Below are 16225 nucleotides of genomic sequence, written 5' to 3'. Positions count from 1 at the left end.
CACCACAGAAAAAAAAATGTTGCAATTTAGGTATTTATTTTTGTGGTTGTTGTATTGCTGGTAATTAGTGGTTGACATTAAGAAGTTTTAAATCTGAAAAGACTTGCTCCTTTTTAGCTTGGTTTATTAAAGTAAATGGTGGCAAATCGTCTACTGTCTTCTACTTGATGTAGGATATTGATGTGAAATTTTTTTCTGAATTATGAAAGTTTCACAGCAATACATAGAATATTGTCATTTAAATCCGAAGGTTTTTTTTTTATAAAGTTTATCTGTAATACAATTTTTTTGTATTTCAAAGACTTGTTAGCTTAGAGTTTTTAACATTCGCAAGGTTATTTCTTGTTTGTTTTTTATTTATATTTTAAGATCAATTTCTAAATACAAAATATTTCAAAGATAATTGTTTTTTAAATAATAAGAACAAAATTAAAGCTCAAAATAAATTTGATATTTTCACCAGAACTATATTCAATCGTGTAACTTAGCATACAAAATCAGTTAAGTAGACGCACATAAAAAAAGACTTGCTTCAATATTTTGCCAACTTCACACACTTTCACTTTATTTTGTTCACATTTTAATAAAAGTTTAAATAATAAACCACACAGCATATATGATTTAGAAGATTTTATCAATTTTTACGTTTTTAGTTTATGGATTTAAATTTATTATTTATTACATAAGTTGTAGATTAGCACAGTAAGTACTCAAAAAGAAAGTTTTAATAAACAACATTCAGGTACTTGTCAATTTTACAACCAATTTAACCGTATTTTATTTATTTGCGTTTAATACTTAAAACTACAGGTAGGCAAAACACGTTGTTAAATGTTTATATAGATAGTTACAAAGAAAATTATTGTAGTATAATGATAATGTAGTCTAGTATGAGCACCACTTGGCATTATACATTACATAAATCTTTACTTCATGTTTGTCAACAAACCTTAAAGATAAATGTTAATAGGATTGTTGACAAAAGGTATTAATAGGTGCTCATAAAAATTAGACATGGTCGTCAGATTTAGCATAGACTACATGAAAGCTCAATAATTTGGTTTAAATAGTTTCTAAATAACATATCACAAAAAGTACTTGTTAACCATATATCATCAATTTCCATATCTGTTTTTAGGGAAGTACCCAATAAGGGCTAATCGCGTTTGTCATGAAATAGGAAGTAAATTTTCTTTAAAAATCGATATTTGTAAATCTTTATAAATACTTTATTCTAATGTAGTCTAGTCTGTTGAACTTTCAAAATTAAATTAAAAAAAATAATAAAATAAAAAATATTGGACCTTAAGTAGTAGCTCTCATAAAATATCTTTCAATATGCATTTCTCTTATTATAAATATCTATGTCTGAAATTAAAAATAAAGAAAAATAAACTTATATTTCAATTGATTTCGCTTTTTGACACCTTGTAGATGTTAAGTAGATACTAAATATAAATCTTTATTAATAAAAAATATTCCTTTTTTTGTACTAAATTTATCTAATTAATATTTGAAAAATTTATTCTATAGGTAGTTTTCGGAAAAGTTGTTGGTAAATTCTTTTTAGTCTGCTTCTTATTAAAAAGTTCTAGTATAAGTGGTACGTTTTTTGTTAGTGTTTTTAAAATTTACAAAATCTGAGATTTAGAAAAATATACCTATATGTGCCATCCTTGCCAGAAATATATTATTTAAAAAAACTATAAATAAATGAGAAAAACACTCTTTTTAAATATTTAACAAAAAAAGTTTTTAATTTTAATGATTTGTTATTTATTAAACGATTATTTAAAATATTTTTATTTTTTTTTTGATGGTAAAATAGTTTTTTTTAGTTTTTTATTTAACTGTTAAATTTATACTTTTGATGCTATCAAATTTGAACATATCAAAATATCTTCAAAACGCTTCGCGCTAACTGACATAACTTTTATTATAAATGATTTTTTTTAGTTTAAAGCACTAAATGAGCTAGTATCTTTCTACCCACAAGTTTTCAAAGATAAATTCTGATCTTTTTTTTTTATGCTTTTCCCAGTTGCGGGTCCACTGTGGTACCACAAGGTGGAGTGATTGGTCCATTTCTACTTATAGAAAATACTAATGATATAACAACAGAGATAGGTAATTACAGTGGCATAAATTCACTTGCCGATGATGATAAAGTACTTAATAAGTCAAACGATGCTTTACAATAACTTCTATATAATGTTTATCAATGGCTAAAAACAAGTAAACTAAAATTTAATCTTAATAAAGGTAAAATTCTTACTTTATACAAAACTAAATCTAACACCAACTGATAGTAATGACATCAAATTTTCTCCAACCACAGTAACAGAATACTTACGAGTATTAATTTATGAAAACATAAAAATCATTTTAACGGTATATACTAAATTGCATTAGTATCATACTTGTAAATATTAAAAAAAATAAAATCTAATTCAATTGTAATTCTGACAAAATTATTTGTACTATACGTTCGTCCTAAATTAGAAATCAACACTCTATTTTGGTCTTACAAAATTTAAACGATACAAAAAAACAATCTCACGTTTAACCATCGAAAATATTATATTGAGAAAGAATGACTAAACTTTGCTTCTAGTTTTGGGATATAGAAAATAAGAATTTGATTCAAAAACTCTATTTAAATAATAAATGGTAAAGCAAAATAAGTTTTGATAAAGTTATCTCTAAACTAAAGAAATAAATTACGCAAGTAATATGCAAAAATGTTTTAAAAGCTATTTATTTTTCACAGAACAACAACTTTGTGGAACATATTATCACAGGATGTAATTTCGTGTGAGAGGGTATAGAACTTTTGGGAACGGGTCAAATATGCACGAAGGGACATTTTTTTTTTGAGTTTTAATTTTTATTGAAATGCAACAACAGCCCTATTTTTTGAGTAATTTTAGAATAAAATATTTTTTTATTTTATATGTATTGTCCTATTTTTTTCTCTTCTTGTGCTTTCTTCTTAAGTGACTCGGATTTTGATGTTTGAAGCTAATATTGTTGAAGTGTAAATACGAAGTAAAAACAGTATTGAAATTTATGGTTTCTATCATTATAACCATAAGACATAGAAAGCACATTATAAATATCTAAACATTTTATTTGATAATGAACAGCTTTTTCAGTAAAAGTTATTGTATTGATTTCTCCCTTCGTTTTAAATGACAAAACTAAACACATCAATCCAAACCATTAACTGAATACGAAAGCCAAGATTGAAAAATACATTATTTCTTTAGGGCTTCCAATTACGAACGCAACTGACCTGAAGAAGCTGTTATAATATTAGGTTGAAAATTACTAATAGTTTTTAAATACTGGGTTGCAAAAAGTCTTTTGTCAATTTCATCCAGGTTTTTAAAAAACTATTTTTTTTGTCTGTTTCTAATACAAAATTAAACTTCAGTTAAAACAGTTTCTTAACTAGTATAAAAACATTGAAAAGATACTAAAATGTTGCGTTTTTTAACGCAAAGAATTTTAAACGATACAAAAAAAAATTTATGAGAGATTTCATATCAAATAGAAATTTTGTTACTTTACATGTAAAAAAGTTTAAAATTTCAGCTTTTCTTCAAAATTTCTCAAATTACAGGTTTTTTAGTTTAAATTGTTAAGTTCCAGGTTTTTTGTCAACCGTGCATATAAAATTATAAAAAAGTACAGACAAGACAAAATAGCCGATAAACATTTGTAGTCCTTAAAAAAAAACTACTTTACATAGTCTATATAAATTTAATCTCTACTGTAACCTTATTTCTGTGCATAAAAGCATTTTGTTCCCTCAGCCGACTTTAAAAGCTATTAATTTCTAAATTATCGAACATTATTAAAGAATAACTATAAAAAAACTTGACCGTGGGATAAAAAAAAATATACTGTATAACTTTAAATCATATATAGAATCCATAGCTTCAAAGAAAAACTAAAAGCTTACAAATTTTGTTATCTTTAATCAGAGATAAAGGATATATTATTTAGGGTTATATTAAGAAAATAAAAAACATCAGCAGAAAAATTTAAACAAAAAGTTTAGTGAATGATAATACGCACTACATGTCTTAATACTATAAGTTGATTCCATTAAAAACACAGGGTTGTCATTTTTTGAGTCGAAAAATGCTCTGAAAAAGACCCTAAACTATCCAGAGTCATCCGCTAGTTATCAGTGTAATGGCACGTTAAATCTTAAAATTTAAACAAGCAAGACCCTTCAAAAAATTCCAAACAACTATTTAATTATTGATTAAAAAATCAGTACCTAAATATTTTATTCATCTAACGACGTATTGCTGTTTTGTAAAAATAAACAATTCTAGTATATCGGTAAAGCTTAACGTATATTTGTAACATGTAAGAGAAATTGTGTTCAATAGTTTACTGAACGACATAAACAAACGATCAAAGTATTTGGTCTAGAATCTGGTATGTATAAAGTAATTCTATCTTTTAGTAAATAACTTACAAATAGAAACAAATAATGGTTTCACGGTGTGTATAAAAAAACTACTTTACTGTGCACGGAAAATCTAGTAAGGTAAAAAAAAGTTTAATAAAGTATACTTTGTCTTTTTATATTATAAAAAGCTAATTGTAAAGTAAGTTAACAGTTAAAACGTATTATTTTTACATAGACTATCACAACATACATGAATTTTTCAATTAACATTTGTTATACTATAAGTTTAAAGTTCTTTTTTTCCAGTAATTTACTGTGTACAGCTTTTGAAAAGGTTAAACACTAATGCAATTGAGTAGTTTAGTTTTTGTTTAATTACGTATACATAGTTTAGTTAGCTTAATTACATCATATTATTATTTCAAAATTAGTTGTAATCTAAGAACAGAATGCAATAAACTGTCTAAAACAGGGTTGCCACAGATCGAGCTGAAAAAAAAAATTCCTAACGTTTCTAAAACAAATCCTTAATTAAAACTGATTCAAAAATACATACACAAAGACTTGAAATTATTTAAAATTTTAAAATAGGTTAAAACAACAGTTCGTTTACTTTTAGAAATTAACATTAGCAGAAAGCAGTTTTAAGTAATAATAAACTTTATTATTAAGAGCATGTTTATATCTTTTTTTTTGAAATCCCTCCTTTTTCCTGACTTTTTTTTTCTGACTTTGTGGCAACTCTGCTAAAAAACTTCATAAATAAAAACTAACGAATAAGTAGTTATTTAAATTGAATTAAAAATTATCAACAGTCTGGTTATATTATTTTACTTGAGATATAGAATGTTAGCATGAATACTACTGATTTTTATTTACTATAAAAGTTTTTAACTTATAATTTTAAGTCGCATAATTTTTCAGCAACAATATTCTAAGAAGTTACAAATTTGAAAAAATATAACAAGTCAAAAAGAAAAAATAATAAAATAAAATGTTTTTAAAGTATCAAGTCTCTAAGCTTTCGAAATTTCAGTAAGAAAAAATAAGATCATACTAGAAAAAAGTTTAATCAATAACATATCATTAATATCATAATATAATGATCATAACAGATCATTAAAAACATATCATATATATCATTATTTAGAGTTATTTTACTCATTAAGAATTTGATGAATATACAAAATATGTTTTTTTCAATGTTTCATTATTTTTTTCTTATCATATCAGGAAGAAACTGATTGTTATAAGATCGTTTTCTCAAGTCCATTTCTACGTCTTCATCCTGCTTAGCTTTTTTATTATCTTTATTTAAAAGTTGGTCTCTTCTTTCTCTTTCTTCTTTCTCTCGCTTCAATCTTGCTTTTCGCAAGTCTTTGATTGATAGAGTTTTCTTATCTTTCTTTTTCTTTTTTAATTTTCTTTCTTTCTTATCTTTTTTCTTTTTATCTTTCTTTTTTTTACTGACCTCTACATAGTTTTTTAGATTTACCAACGGATCCAGGTTGGACTTTCGTTTAAGTTCAATTTCGTCACCTAAACTGTTTGTTTCGGGAGCTTTGAAATACCAGGGTCTGTCTATATCCTGCTGCAATTCAGCAGATCCCTCTCCTAAATACTTCAAAATTCCCAACTTCCTCTCCAACTTTTCCTTCTCGGCTCTCTCTTCTGCCGCGTGCTCTTTGTTGTCGACTCTCTCGTCGTTGGCTTTGAAAAGTTCAACATTCGAACTCGACGTCGAAGCTGCGACCAGCGCCAAGCTTTCCTCTTTTCCCGCCAAAAAGTCGTTGTTTCGCGCGCTTTTCTGCCGCAGGAAATTCGTTCTGGCTTCCTGCTCGGCCAAAGCGCTCCTCCTCAGTTCTTCCTTTTCTTTTTCTCTCGCCTCCTTCTCGTCTTTGCGCACCTTCTCGATGTTGTTCCTGTTGCGCACGTGCCAGCTCTTGTGGTGCAGAATGTTCATTTTATCTTATGTTAATAGTCCTAAAAATTTTATTGTCTTTTAAAAAAGTTTTATGTTAGAGCGTTGATCGAAGTAGTTATAATCAAGTTGTGAAGATTTTGAAATACAAAACAAAAACACTATTGCTAAGGCGTAAAATAAAATTAATTTGTAAAAGCTTATTTATATTTTTAAAACAAAACAAAATAATTAAAAAAAAACAAGTAAAACGAAAATTTTCGAATTGTTGTTAATAGAAAATAAAAGTCTATAACTAAACAAAAATTTATAGTGCTCAAAAAAAGACGGTGAGCGACAATATTAACAACATAGGTGATCAGTTCTATCTTTATTTAGTACGACTAAGTTTCCTTGCTCAAGTGCAGATCTTCACGTACAAACAAAAAACGAGCTAAAGCACTCTATATATACAGATAAATTTATAATTGGTAGTAATTAGTAATAATAACTAATAATAAGTTTTTATAAGTATTAATACAAAACTCAATTAAATTAAGCATTTACAACACTATCAAACTGTTACAAAAATTTAAAAATCATAAAATCTAAGATCAGAGCTTGCTGCCTCATGCCCTCATTTCAAATCGTCCTGCTTTTAAACTTGTTTTTAAAGGTTTTAGTTTAATTTTGTTGTAAATACTTATATTATTATATATACTTATTATTACATATCGTTACTGATTAATGATAATTATAAATTTTTCTGTATATATAGAGTCCTTTGTTTGTTTGTACCTGAAGATCTGCACATGAGCAGTTAAACTTAGTCATACTAAATAAACATAGAATTGAACATCTGTGTTGCTCATAATCATTGTTAAGAGAACTCAAATTATATTTCAACTCTATTATAAATGATAGATTATTTCAAAACAAGCTATTATTCAACATGAGAAAGCGTAAACTGCAATTAAAATTAAAACCAATGAAACTTAAGGTAGAAAATGTATCAAACATTATATGGTAGTAATTTCAAAATACTGTTAGAACATTTTAAAATGGTTATTACTTAAAATTAAAAATTTTAAATGGTTTAATTTATTTCAGTATATAAACAATGTAGCATTTAATAGCATTTCGGATGTAAAACTTTTTTAAAGTAGTCTCTCGCAATTTTATTATTATTTTATTTGAGAACAATTTAAGAGCTACTGATGAACAATTTATGTTCTAACATTTTCATTAAAGTTTAAACATAACACTAAACTTTTGAAGAAAGAACGTTAAAAAAGCTAACTTAAAATATTAGCTTTTTTTCGTTATAGTTGGCACTTAAAATTTTAACAAATAATAACTATCTTATATATAAAGTTCACTTAGAGTACTTATAGTTTTTATGTACTCAAGATAAAATAAAACACGACTACTTTTTTATTCAAAAAGTAATTAGTTAATCCTAAACTTTAATTATAAATTTTATAACTGATAAAGTTTTTAATTCTATAACTGATAAGATAACTGATAAAGTTTTATTGCATCTGGAAAAAAATGTTAACAACATTTTCTTATTACAAAAACTACTAAAACTACAATATTTTAAAATAACTGTTTTAATATTTGCACAAATTTTAAGCAGTAAAAACATTGAGATTATTAAAAAGTATTATATAGAAAGTATTATTATAAAAACAATAAAGCAGTTTTACGATTTTGAAAAAAAAAAGTTTATCACATAAAACAAAAATTTCTTTCATATCTTTAATATAAATTTTCAAGCTTAAGTACTAATGGAGTTAAATGGACAGTACTGAAAAAATCTACCCACCAAAAAAAAAAAATTAAGTAGTCAGAAATTTGCATAACAGTTTTTATAATCAGTCAACTTCAATAACAAAAAGTTATTATATGAATACCGAAAAAATACTTCAAGTATATCTTTAAACTACTAAAATTTGAAAGAAATCTAAAACTTCAGTAATGGATTTACTCGCTTTAAATTATAGTATTAAATTAGAAATTAAAAATAAAGTTTTTTTTTTTGGAATTTTGTGTATGGCTGCAAACATAACCACATTCAACATGAAGACTTTAGTACAGCTTTAGCTTAAAACATTGAGGTCAAGTTTAATAAAAAATTTCTGCAAACAAACTAAGTAGATGACGCGTTCCTGCGCCACCCTTTGATCTTCTTGTAATCCGAAGGCACTTGGAACAGCGAAGCGCTCAGATTGTCAGCGTACTCGAACTCGGGAAACGAAACGGTGGCTTTGACAGTGGGCACTATCGGTATGTTTATTTTCACAGGAAAGCCAGGAGGCAGCCTCAAATCGACAAACTCCCTGATCCTTTTGTAAAACTTCGCCTTCGGTCCCAGCATTTCAAGCACCACCAGGAGCTGGTCCACTTTGACCGGGAACTCCTGGCTCATGGACACATTGGCCTCAAAAGTCTTGGACACCTGCTTTTCCTTTTTCGTCCGAGCCAAGTTGTAGTTTTTGCCCAGCACAGTGTATTTCTCCCAAGTGTACTTGCATTTGGGGGGAGGCGGCAAAGACTTCCTGTTTTCTATTTCGTCGTCTTCCAGACCATCAATATCAAAACTCTCAGGACCTTTCAGCGTGTCTTTGATAGCTTTGTTCCTCTGGATGTCTTTTTCAGACAGATGCTCCCTTCTTTTCTTTTGAGTGAAGGTCAGGTTTGATACCTTGTAGCAAACAGAGTTGAACCTGCCAACAACCTCCGTTTTCTCCCTCCTGAAAAACCAGCCGGATGTAGTGCTTCTGATATCGACCTATTAATTTTAATAAATCATTATAACGGTTTGTTTAAACTTTGACTAATCAACGATTTATTCAACAGAAAACTACGCATTTAAACCTCCTGGGTGTTGAACTTGGCGTCCACAATATCCTGACTCATCAGGATGTCGCAGTTTTCATGCACAGTCGCTTCACTTTCCTCCTTAGTAGGTTCGTCTATCCTGTAGTAGGTCTTCTTGCTGTGAAAAATACCTTGTAAGAACACGTTTCAGAGTGAGGATGTTTTTACAATAAAAATTGATGTAAGAAAGCATTTAGACTTTAAACAAAGACTTGATATTGTAAATATAAAAATTTTAGTAAACAAACCTTAATTTTATTTTAGTGTCTACATTTGCACTTTATTTTTAACTGAGGGCACATAAAGAAAACTAAAATTATTAATAACAGCAGTTTTTATTGGTTGAATCTTCATTTGCAAAAAACTATTATGATGCAAACATTTAAATATAATGGCAGAATGAATTGTACTTGTTTTATTAACAAATCAGTTTAAAACTATCAAAATTTTATAGGTATAAACATATTTCAAATGAATATTTCTGAGTAAATGCAAAACAAATTGAAAACTTTAACAGCTCCTTATTAATTATTTAAATAATAAACACTTTTTAATTTTTATCTAAATTATTTGTTAAATTTTTGTTTCTGAAATGTGTTTTAAATCAAATCAGATAATTTTTGTAATTGATAGCAAAAATAAACCTTAAACAATGATACCTTTAGCTGCTTAGCTAAGTAGTATAAACAAACAAACTTGTTGTCAAGTAAAAACACGGACGGTTTAGGCTTGTTGTTGAAGTCTGCAATCAGCGACAAGTCACCTCTGACCCACTTCAAATTGCTGAAATCTTCCAATGTAGAATCCATCCTTATAAAGTTCTCCTTCACCCAAATCTGACATACATCCGACGGCAAGACGTTTGACACTAAGGGCAACCAAGAGACGAAATCCCAAGTCATCTTGAACTTGAAGTTCTTACCAAAGCTCTTCAACACTTGCTGAGCTTTCGGTTCTTTCTGGTTATTCTTGTTCTTGGTCATATTGCTCCTTAGTAAAGACAGAATGGTTTCTCTGTTGCCGTAGGAAACAGCTTCCTGCAATGGGGTCCACCCCTGGTTGTTTTTGTTGGACACTGGGTGTCGCTTTTCAAGCAGTAGATTGGTGATTTCGTGGTGACCGAGCATCACTGCCAGGTGCAACGGTGTGTTGCCATGCATGTCTTTAAGAGGCGACTTTTCATTAAAGCAGTTTTGAGCATTCAAATACTTCCTAGCTTCCGCCAAGTCGTTGTTGAAAACCAGCTTGTGTAATGTGTAATCCGGTTCGCTTCCGTTTGTTGTTAAGTTCATTTTTTATTTTTTTTTACTTGTACTGTTTATGTTAATAATATGAAAAAACCTAAAGTTGTGCATGTTACACTTTAGAAATTCAACATTTGAATTTTCAGGTATCGTTGTTTACTAAATATCTAAAAAAATAAAAACAGATGTTAATTTGAAAAAATACATAAATAGTTATTGATTTTTAACAAAGTAACTATAGCAATTAATCACAATGATTGTACATAATTTAAGCTGCTTAAATAATTTCAATTACTTACTAGGAAAAATGGTGCTAAATAACAGTTGAAACATAAAAATATTACTTATAAAGCATAAACAAATCATAATTTAAATAGAGTTTGTTAACAAGACATTAATGTGAAAACTTAATTAATGTTAATAGTTTATAGTTTGACAATATTTAGTAACAAGTAAAACAGGATCAATTATACTTGTACTAAATTAACGTAACCGCCAAAGCTAATAAATGATTGAAAAAATAAACAGTAATATGAAACTTAGTTCTTAATTAACAAGCATATATAATACAGTACTAGTAACACTTCCTAGGTAGGTTTGTAAATAACATGTTTATCGAAATTCGTAATAAAACACAAGTAATTCAGGCTTTTTAATAAAAATTAAAGCTCATCACGCATGAATGAATAATCAGCAATGTGTTCATCTACAAACCACGTGACTTTCTTGTTGCTGATCACTGAACACACAGAGTACTTTTCCACGTCTTTACAACCGTCCTTTTTCATTATATCGTGATACACCAACCCTTTATGGGAATCGCCCATCACGAGAATTGCGATAACGTCTGAAAGTCGAATAGTTTTGTGAGTTATTGTCGCCCTGTTTGGAGCTTGCCGGTTTGGAACGTTTACAGCTTTGACGGCGTATCTGTCTTGCTCGAGTGAAGCTTTGTGATTAGCAAACAGCGAGGACACGTGACCATCATCGCCCATTCCAAGCACTACAAAGTCGAAACCTTGCAAGTTAGAAATTTGTTGTTCATATTCGGCAAGCTCGGAAATTTGGCACGGAATGGCATGAACGTTACTTCTTGGAAGCGCCACCTTTTATTAATTGTACTAATATTAATATTAGTACTAATATATAATTAATATTAATATTGGCAAAATGTTTCTTATTTAGAAAATTATAAAAGTTTTGCAATAAGACTTGTAAACTAATTGTTAGTAAAATTTAAACTACACATAAATATAAAAAATTATATCAAAACTTAAACTAGTCTGAGTTTTGAAAGAAATAAAAGTTAAAATATTCTAAAAATATTTACAAAAACGAGACAATTTATAAATATATATAACTTAAAAGTATCATAAAACTATACAGGCAGCTAATTATTGTTCCAACTGTTGTAAAATGTTTCAACTATTTAGCTTTTCTAAACTAGTTCATTCAAACAAACTTACTTGACTTAGCAAGTATTTGTGCATCATGTTGAAGTTAGAAAGTTTTGGGTCGTCACTGCACCTTTCATCTGTCTGCCACACGTGTACCAACTTCCAATCGAAACTTTTTCCCATCTGACTCGATATGTACGCAAACAAGCCAAGAGGAGATCTTCCTCCAGCGAAAGCAATGTGAAACTTCTTACTTAAGTCCGTCTTTCGCTTCGATTGACGCAGGATTTCAAACGCCAAGTTTTCTGCTATCATAACTCGGTTCCCGCTTATAACTCGCGATTTTTCTACATCATCTGGTACCTCTGCAGATCTATCAAAGTGCAACTGCACAAAACTTTCAGCTCTTGCCATGAACTCTCGAGAACTTTGGACGCTGTACTTGTACAACGTTTCATCATCCGCAGGCTTCAGAGCGTTTTCCCAGATTTTCCACGATTTCAGAAGAGATTCTGTGGAAACAAAACACTGTTTATCTCCAAAAAAGACTTTCTCTATTAAATAAGAGTAGGCATCTTTTGACGCTTGAGGCACGTAAACATTGCTGTTGGCAAGGCTCAAATTGAACAGCTTAAATCTTTCAAACTTATTTGTCAAAAGCCATCCGTTGTCTGTAAGAGAAACGGCGTTAATTTTAAGTGATTTTGAAATGATGACAGCTGGAGTTTTAAGAGAACCGTGTCCAATGTAAAATATTACATGACTATCTGTAAAATAATTGACTTATAAATGATCTATATCATTAGCATATATGCTTAAATGCAATTACAAACTATTTTTATTTTCTTTATATTTTTGTTAGAAAACAAAAATTTAAAAAAAGTTTATTTAACTCATAGCTTAACAAAAATCTGACAGTTTACTTATTAAAAACTTCAAATTTTTCACAAACACCTTAAATTTATTTAAAATCAATACTCTAAAAAACATTTCGTAGTGAAAATTTTTGATTTCTTTATGTTTTTCTATAGGTAAAAACAAAGTTGATTTAGAAAGTTATAGTTTTAAAATTCTGTTAGTAAAGTAATACTTTAGTAAATATATAGTAAGACTTAAAAATCCTTTTTGAAAATAATTTACTTTCAGTTTTATTTTTTATTGAAATTTTAGCATAGCCCACTCTTTCATCTAGCATTTTTCCTGCCGTAACTTTGACAGAAACATTTTTCCACAGATCAGAATTAATCTTTAGTAAAGCGGCTGTTAAAAAAGATTTAAATTTTTAAGCTTAAAAACATATTACATCTTAAAATAAAACCGATTTAATTCAATGTTTTATTCAAATTACATTGAACTCTATTTTTTTAAACATTTTAGAGTTTTTTGAGTATTTAAAATTAGGTTTTATATTTATACGTTTTAATTAACTTTGTCAGTTTATAAACAAATAACATTCAACAAACTAGCAAACGTGGGAGTTTTGGAGGAACTTTTCCCACTTTCTTCAGCAACCTGATCCGCATAGCCTGAATAAAAAAAAACATTAAGAATTTTCTAATAACCTAATTATTATACCTTATAAATAACTTCAACAGTCGCAAGTTACTTATCAAAAATAGTAAATATCCAGATTAAATTAAATTATCACATATTAAATTATCACTTTCAAACTAAATAAAAAACATAATACCTTTATACTGGCCAAACACAACATTTTTGTTTTTGTTAACTGCAAAAACTTGATCTTGCAACTTAAGTTTATCCTCTTCATAACCATGCAAATCTGCGCTGGAATCTTTAGTGATTTTGTACAGAATTTCTGACAAGTGGTTTTGTATGACATCGCTAACGACTCCATAACTGTCATAAAATGATGTTCTGCCTACAAAAATGAGTAAAAACTAAAGTTTAAGAGCTGAAATAGTACATAATATGAATTTCATTAAATATTTAAAGCTTTTGAATAAAAACACTTTTGATACAAAACTAAGTAAAATAACCTTTGACATCAACTGTTTCCTTCATTACAACTTCTATACTATTGATAATGTTTTTATTTAAAACAGATTCAAAATTTGAAGATTGCTTCAATATGTCAATGGCTTGAACAGCTTGCTTACCCAAATAATGGTCAATTCTATAATTTTAAAAATTATTTTATATAACATCAATCTTATTTTTTTTAATATTAAACAGTCTCAAAATATTTACGTTAGATTAACAAATTAGATTTTGGTATCACGTTTTTATTTTGTAGTATAAAAATCTATACTTTTTTATTTATTCAAATTGAGGGTGGGCAACTGTGAAAATTTTCTTTACAGGCCAGGTAATTTTGAAAAAGTTATAGTATAAAAGTTAAATAAAAACCCTTTATAAACAAAACTGAAATGAAACTATATCTTGTTAATCATTTTTGAGTACTATAAACCATTTTGAGGGCATTTTCAAAATATTTGTTAAAAAAACATTATTTTAATAATTTTGCAAAAACAGCTTTCAAGCTAAAAAGTACAATTCCGGTAAACATTTCTGCATTGTAGATCGTATGTTGCCAACCTCTACTTTAAAGCACTCACAGCTTTATATATTTTAAAGTTTATCAAAATCAGTTATTTTTTTTAAATATCAAGCTGAAGTTTTAGTCACCTGTATAATTGATCTTCAGAAAAATATTTTGATAGCTTTTTCGAAAGGTTTATCGCCGAACTGTAATCATGACCAAATGGCTTTTCTAAAACAACTTTAAGTTGAAACTTTTCGATGTTGGTGCAATATTGAGAGATGTGCTGCGATATTCCTTCATAAGCAAACGGAGGTACTGAAAGGTAAAATATTCTCTGCCCACAAGTTAAACCATCACACGAAACTTTATTTAATCCAGCGCAGTGCTTATTATAATGCTCTCCGCTTTTAAGCTGTACATACTTAATTTTTTTCATAAACAATTCCTTAAAATGTGTGCAATTATTTAATAAAATTTTATCGCAGAAGTCTGTTTTATCAATAATTTTTTCAACAAGTTCCGTTCCCTTTTCATCATTTTCTCTCCCAGAAGCATAAATTGAAAATTCTGTATTGTGCTGATTTATAGCATACAGCTGAAAGATTCCATTCCAAAGGTATTTTTCAGCTAGATCACCGTATGCACCAAGTAATGTTATTTGCACTGTCTGTTTGTGACTTTTTGCTAAGCCAAAAATCAATATAAACAGAACGAGTTTTAACATAATTCTGAAATATTTTATAGTAGTTTTCAAAAAATCAAAACTTATAATATTAATTAAGAAGTTAAATTTTATTACAAAAAAAATTATAATTTTTAATACTACTTTAAATACAAATTTTTAAACTACAGAGATAAAATAATAAACAAACTTTATCATAAAAATTTGTAGCACTTAAAAAAATAAATTTTCAAGAAGTCTTATTATAAAATGTTCGTTTCCATCTTAATTGAAAATAATTTCAAAATTTTTTCGAAGTACAGCGCGATAATAATAGTTATATAAGCCTTTAAGCAGACATTACTAAAATACTTTTATAATGAATATTAATCTCATTTTGTTAACAACATTTTAGCCAACGAGCTAAAATAGTTTTTATAACTCGTTTGTGTTATAACTAAGACCTGTTATCTTCATGTGTCCTTTATTTTAACTATAAATTTTCGCATTTTAGTTTTCACTGCTAGCAAACAATTCAGGTCTTTTAAATGAATTAAACAACATGGTGAAACGCACACCCATATGACTATGTATGTATATTTAAACGGCTGTACGTACAGATCAAAAACTGTAAATAATCATTAAAATATATTTTAGGATACAGTAGCTGTTAATAATTTTAGTAGATTCTTTTGCAATTGCTAGCCAGCGTCTTATTAACTCCGGTTGCCGAAAGTCTTTGACATACTTGGGCAGCTCAAAATAGTGTTTATGTAGTAAAAAGCTTTGAATTATTGGAAAATAAAAGAAACTTCCAAAAATTGGATGTAGAATAGGGTTTCCCAAAGTGGGCGATATCGCCCCCTGGGGGCGATTTTAGTAAGTTGAGAGTCAGTAATTAGTAAAGGGGCGAAAGGGGACGATTTTAAAATTTTGGAACCTACACTAGACATTCTTTAGTTGCAGATGAAGAGCAAAAAAAAGAGATTTCAGGTATTTTTATTAGTAATTTTGAAACTTATACTAGACATATTGAGTTGCAGATGAAAAGAAAAAAAAAAGTCTGAGATTTTTTAAATGGTAGCTTTTTGAATAGTATTGTTGGAAGGGGAATAGCTTTTTTAATTTGAAGTGGGCAATTTGAAAAAATAGTTTGGGAAACCCTGATGTTGAACAATACTTTTGCTATGAGTAATTTGCACTTG

The 16225-nt window shown here is 28.2% G+C and overlaps 3 protein-coding genes across 4 annotated transcripts; all 3 read right to left on the bottom strand.

The window, feature by feature from the left end:
- Positions 1–4535: 4535 nt before the first annotated feature.
- LOC145838273 (leukocyte receptor cluster member 1 homolog) lies at positions 4536–6407 on the bottom strand. The gene has a single exon (XM_082945842.1). It carries the CDS (start codon positions 6390–6392, stop codon positions 5640–5642), a length of 753 nt encoding a protein of 250 aa, XP_082801968.1. The 5' UTR covers positions 6393–6407; the 3' UTR covers positions 4536–5639.
- A 1703-nt stretch (positions 6408–8110) lies between these two features.
- LOC145837858 (ankyrin repeat domain-containing protein 13C-like) lies at positions 8111–10605 on the bottom strand. 2 transcript variants are annotated; one of them, XM_082945321.1, is made up of 3 exons: positions 9909–10605; positions 9210–9330; positions 8111–9123 (listed from the first exon to the last, which is right to left on the bottom strand). In XM_082945321.1, the coding sequence occupies exons 1-3, from the start codon at positions 10502–10504 to the stop codon at positions 8482–8484; spliced, it is 1359 nt and encodes a 452-aa protein (XP_082801447.1). In that variant the 5' UTR covers positions 10505–10605; the 3' UTR covers positions 8111–8481. The 2 variants fall into 2 exon arrangements, with proteins under 2 accessions (XP_082801447.1, XP_082801448.1); XM_082945322.1 differs by having other exon boundaries at positions 9933–10605.
- Positions 10606–10774: 169 nt separating this feature from the next.
- Positions 10775–14925, bottom strand: LOC145837960 (GDH/6PGL endoplasmic bifunctional protein-like). Its single transcript, XM_082945461.1, has 7 exons — positions 14503–14925; positions 13854–13990; positions 13544–13735; positions 13317–13379; positions 12994–13113; positions 11923–12620; positions 10775–11562 (listed from the first exon to the last, which is right to left on the bottom strand). The coding sequence occupies exons 1-7, from the start codon at positions 14793–14795 to the stop codon at positions 11119–11121; spliced, it is 1947 nt and encodes a 648-aa protein (XP_082801587.1). The 5' UTR covers positions 14796–14925; the 3' UTR covers positions 10775–11118.
- Between the last annotated feature and the right edge of the window lie 1300 nt (positions 14926–16225).

This window comes from Thalia democratica, chromosome 6 (assembly GCF_965202585.1).
Source record: "Thalia democratica chromosome 6, ktThaDemo2.hap1.1, whole genome shotgun sequence".
In the NCBI taxonomy this organism is placed as follows: domain Eukaryota; kingdom Metazoa; phylum Chordata; class Thaliacea; order Salpida; family Salpidae; genus Thalia; species Thalia democratica.
Note: the sequence above shows the minus strand (reverse complement) of the source record. Positions and strands in the feature narration are given on the sequence as shown.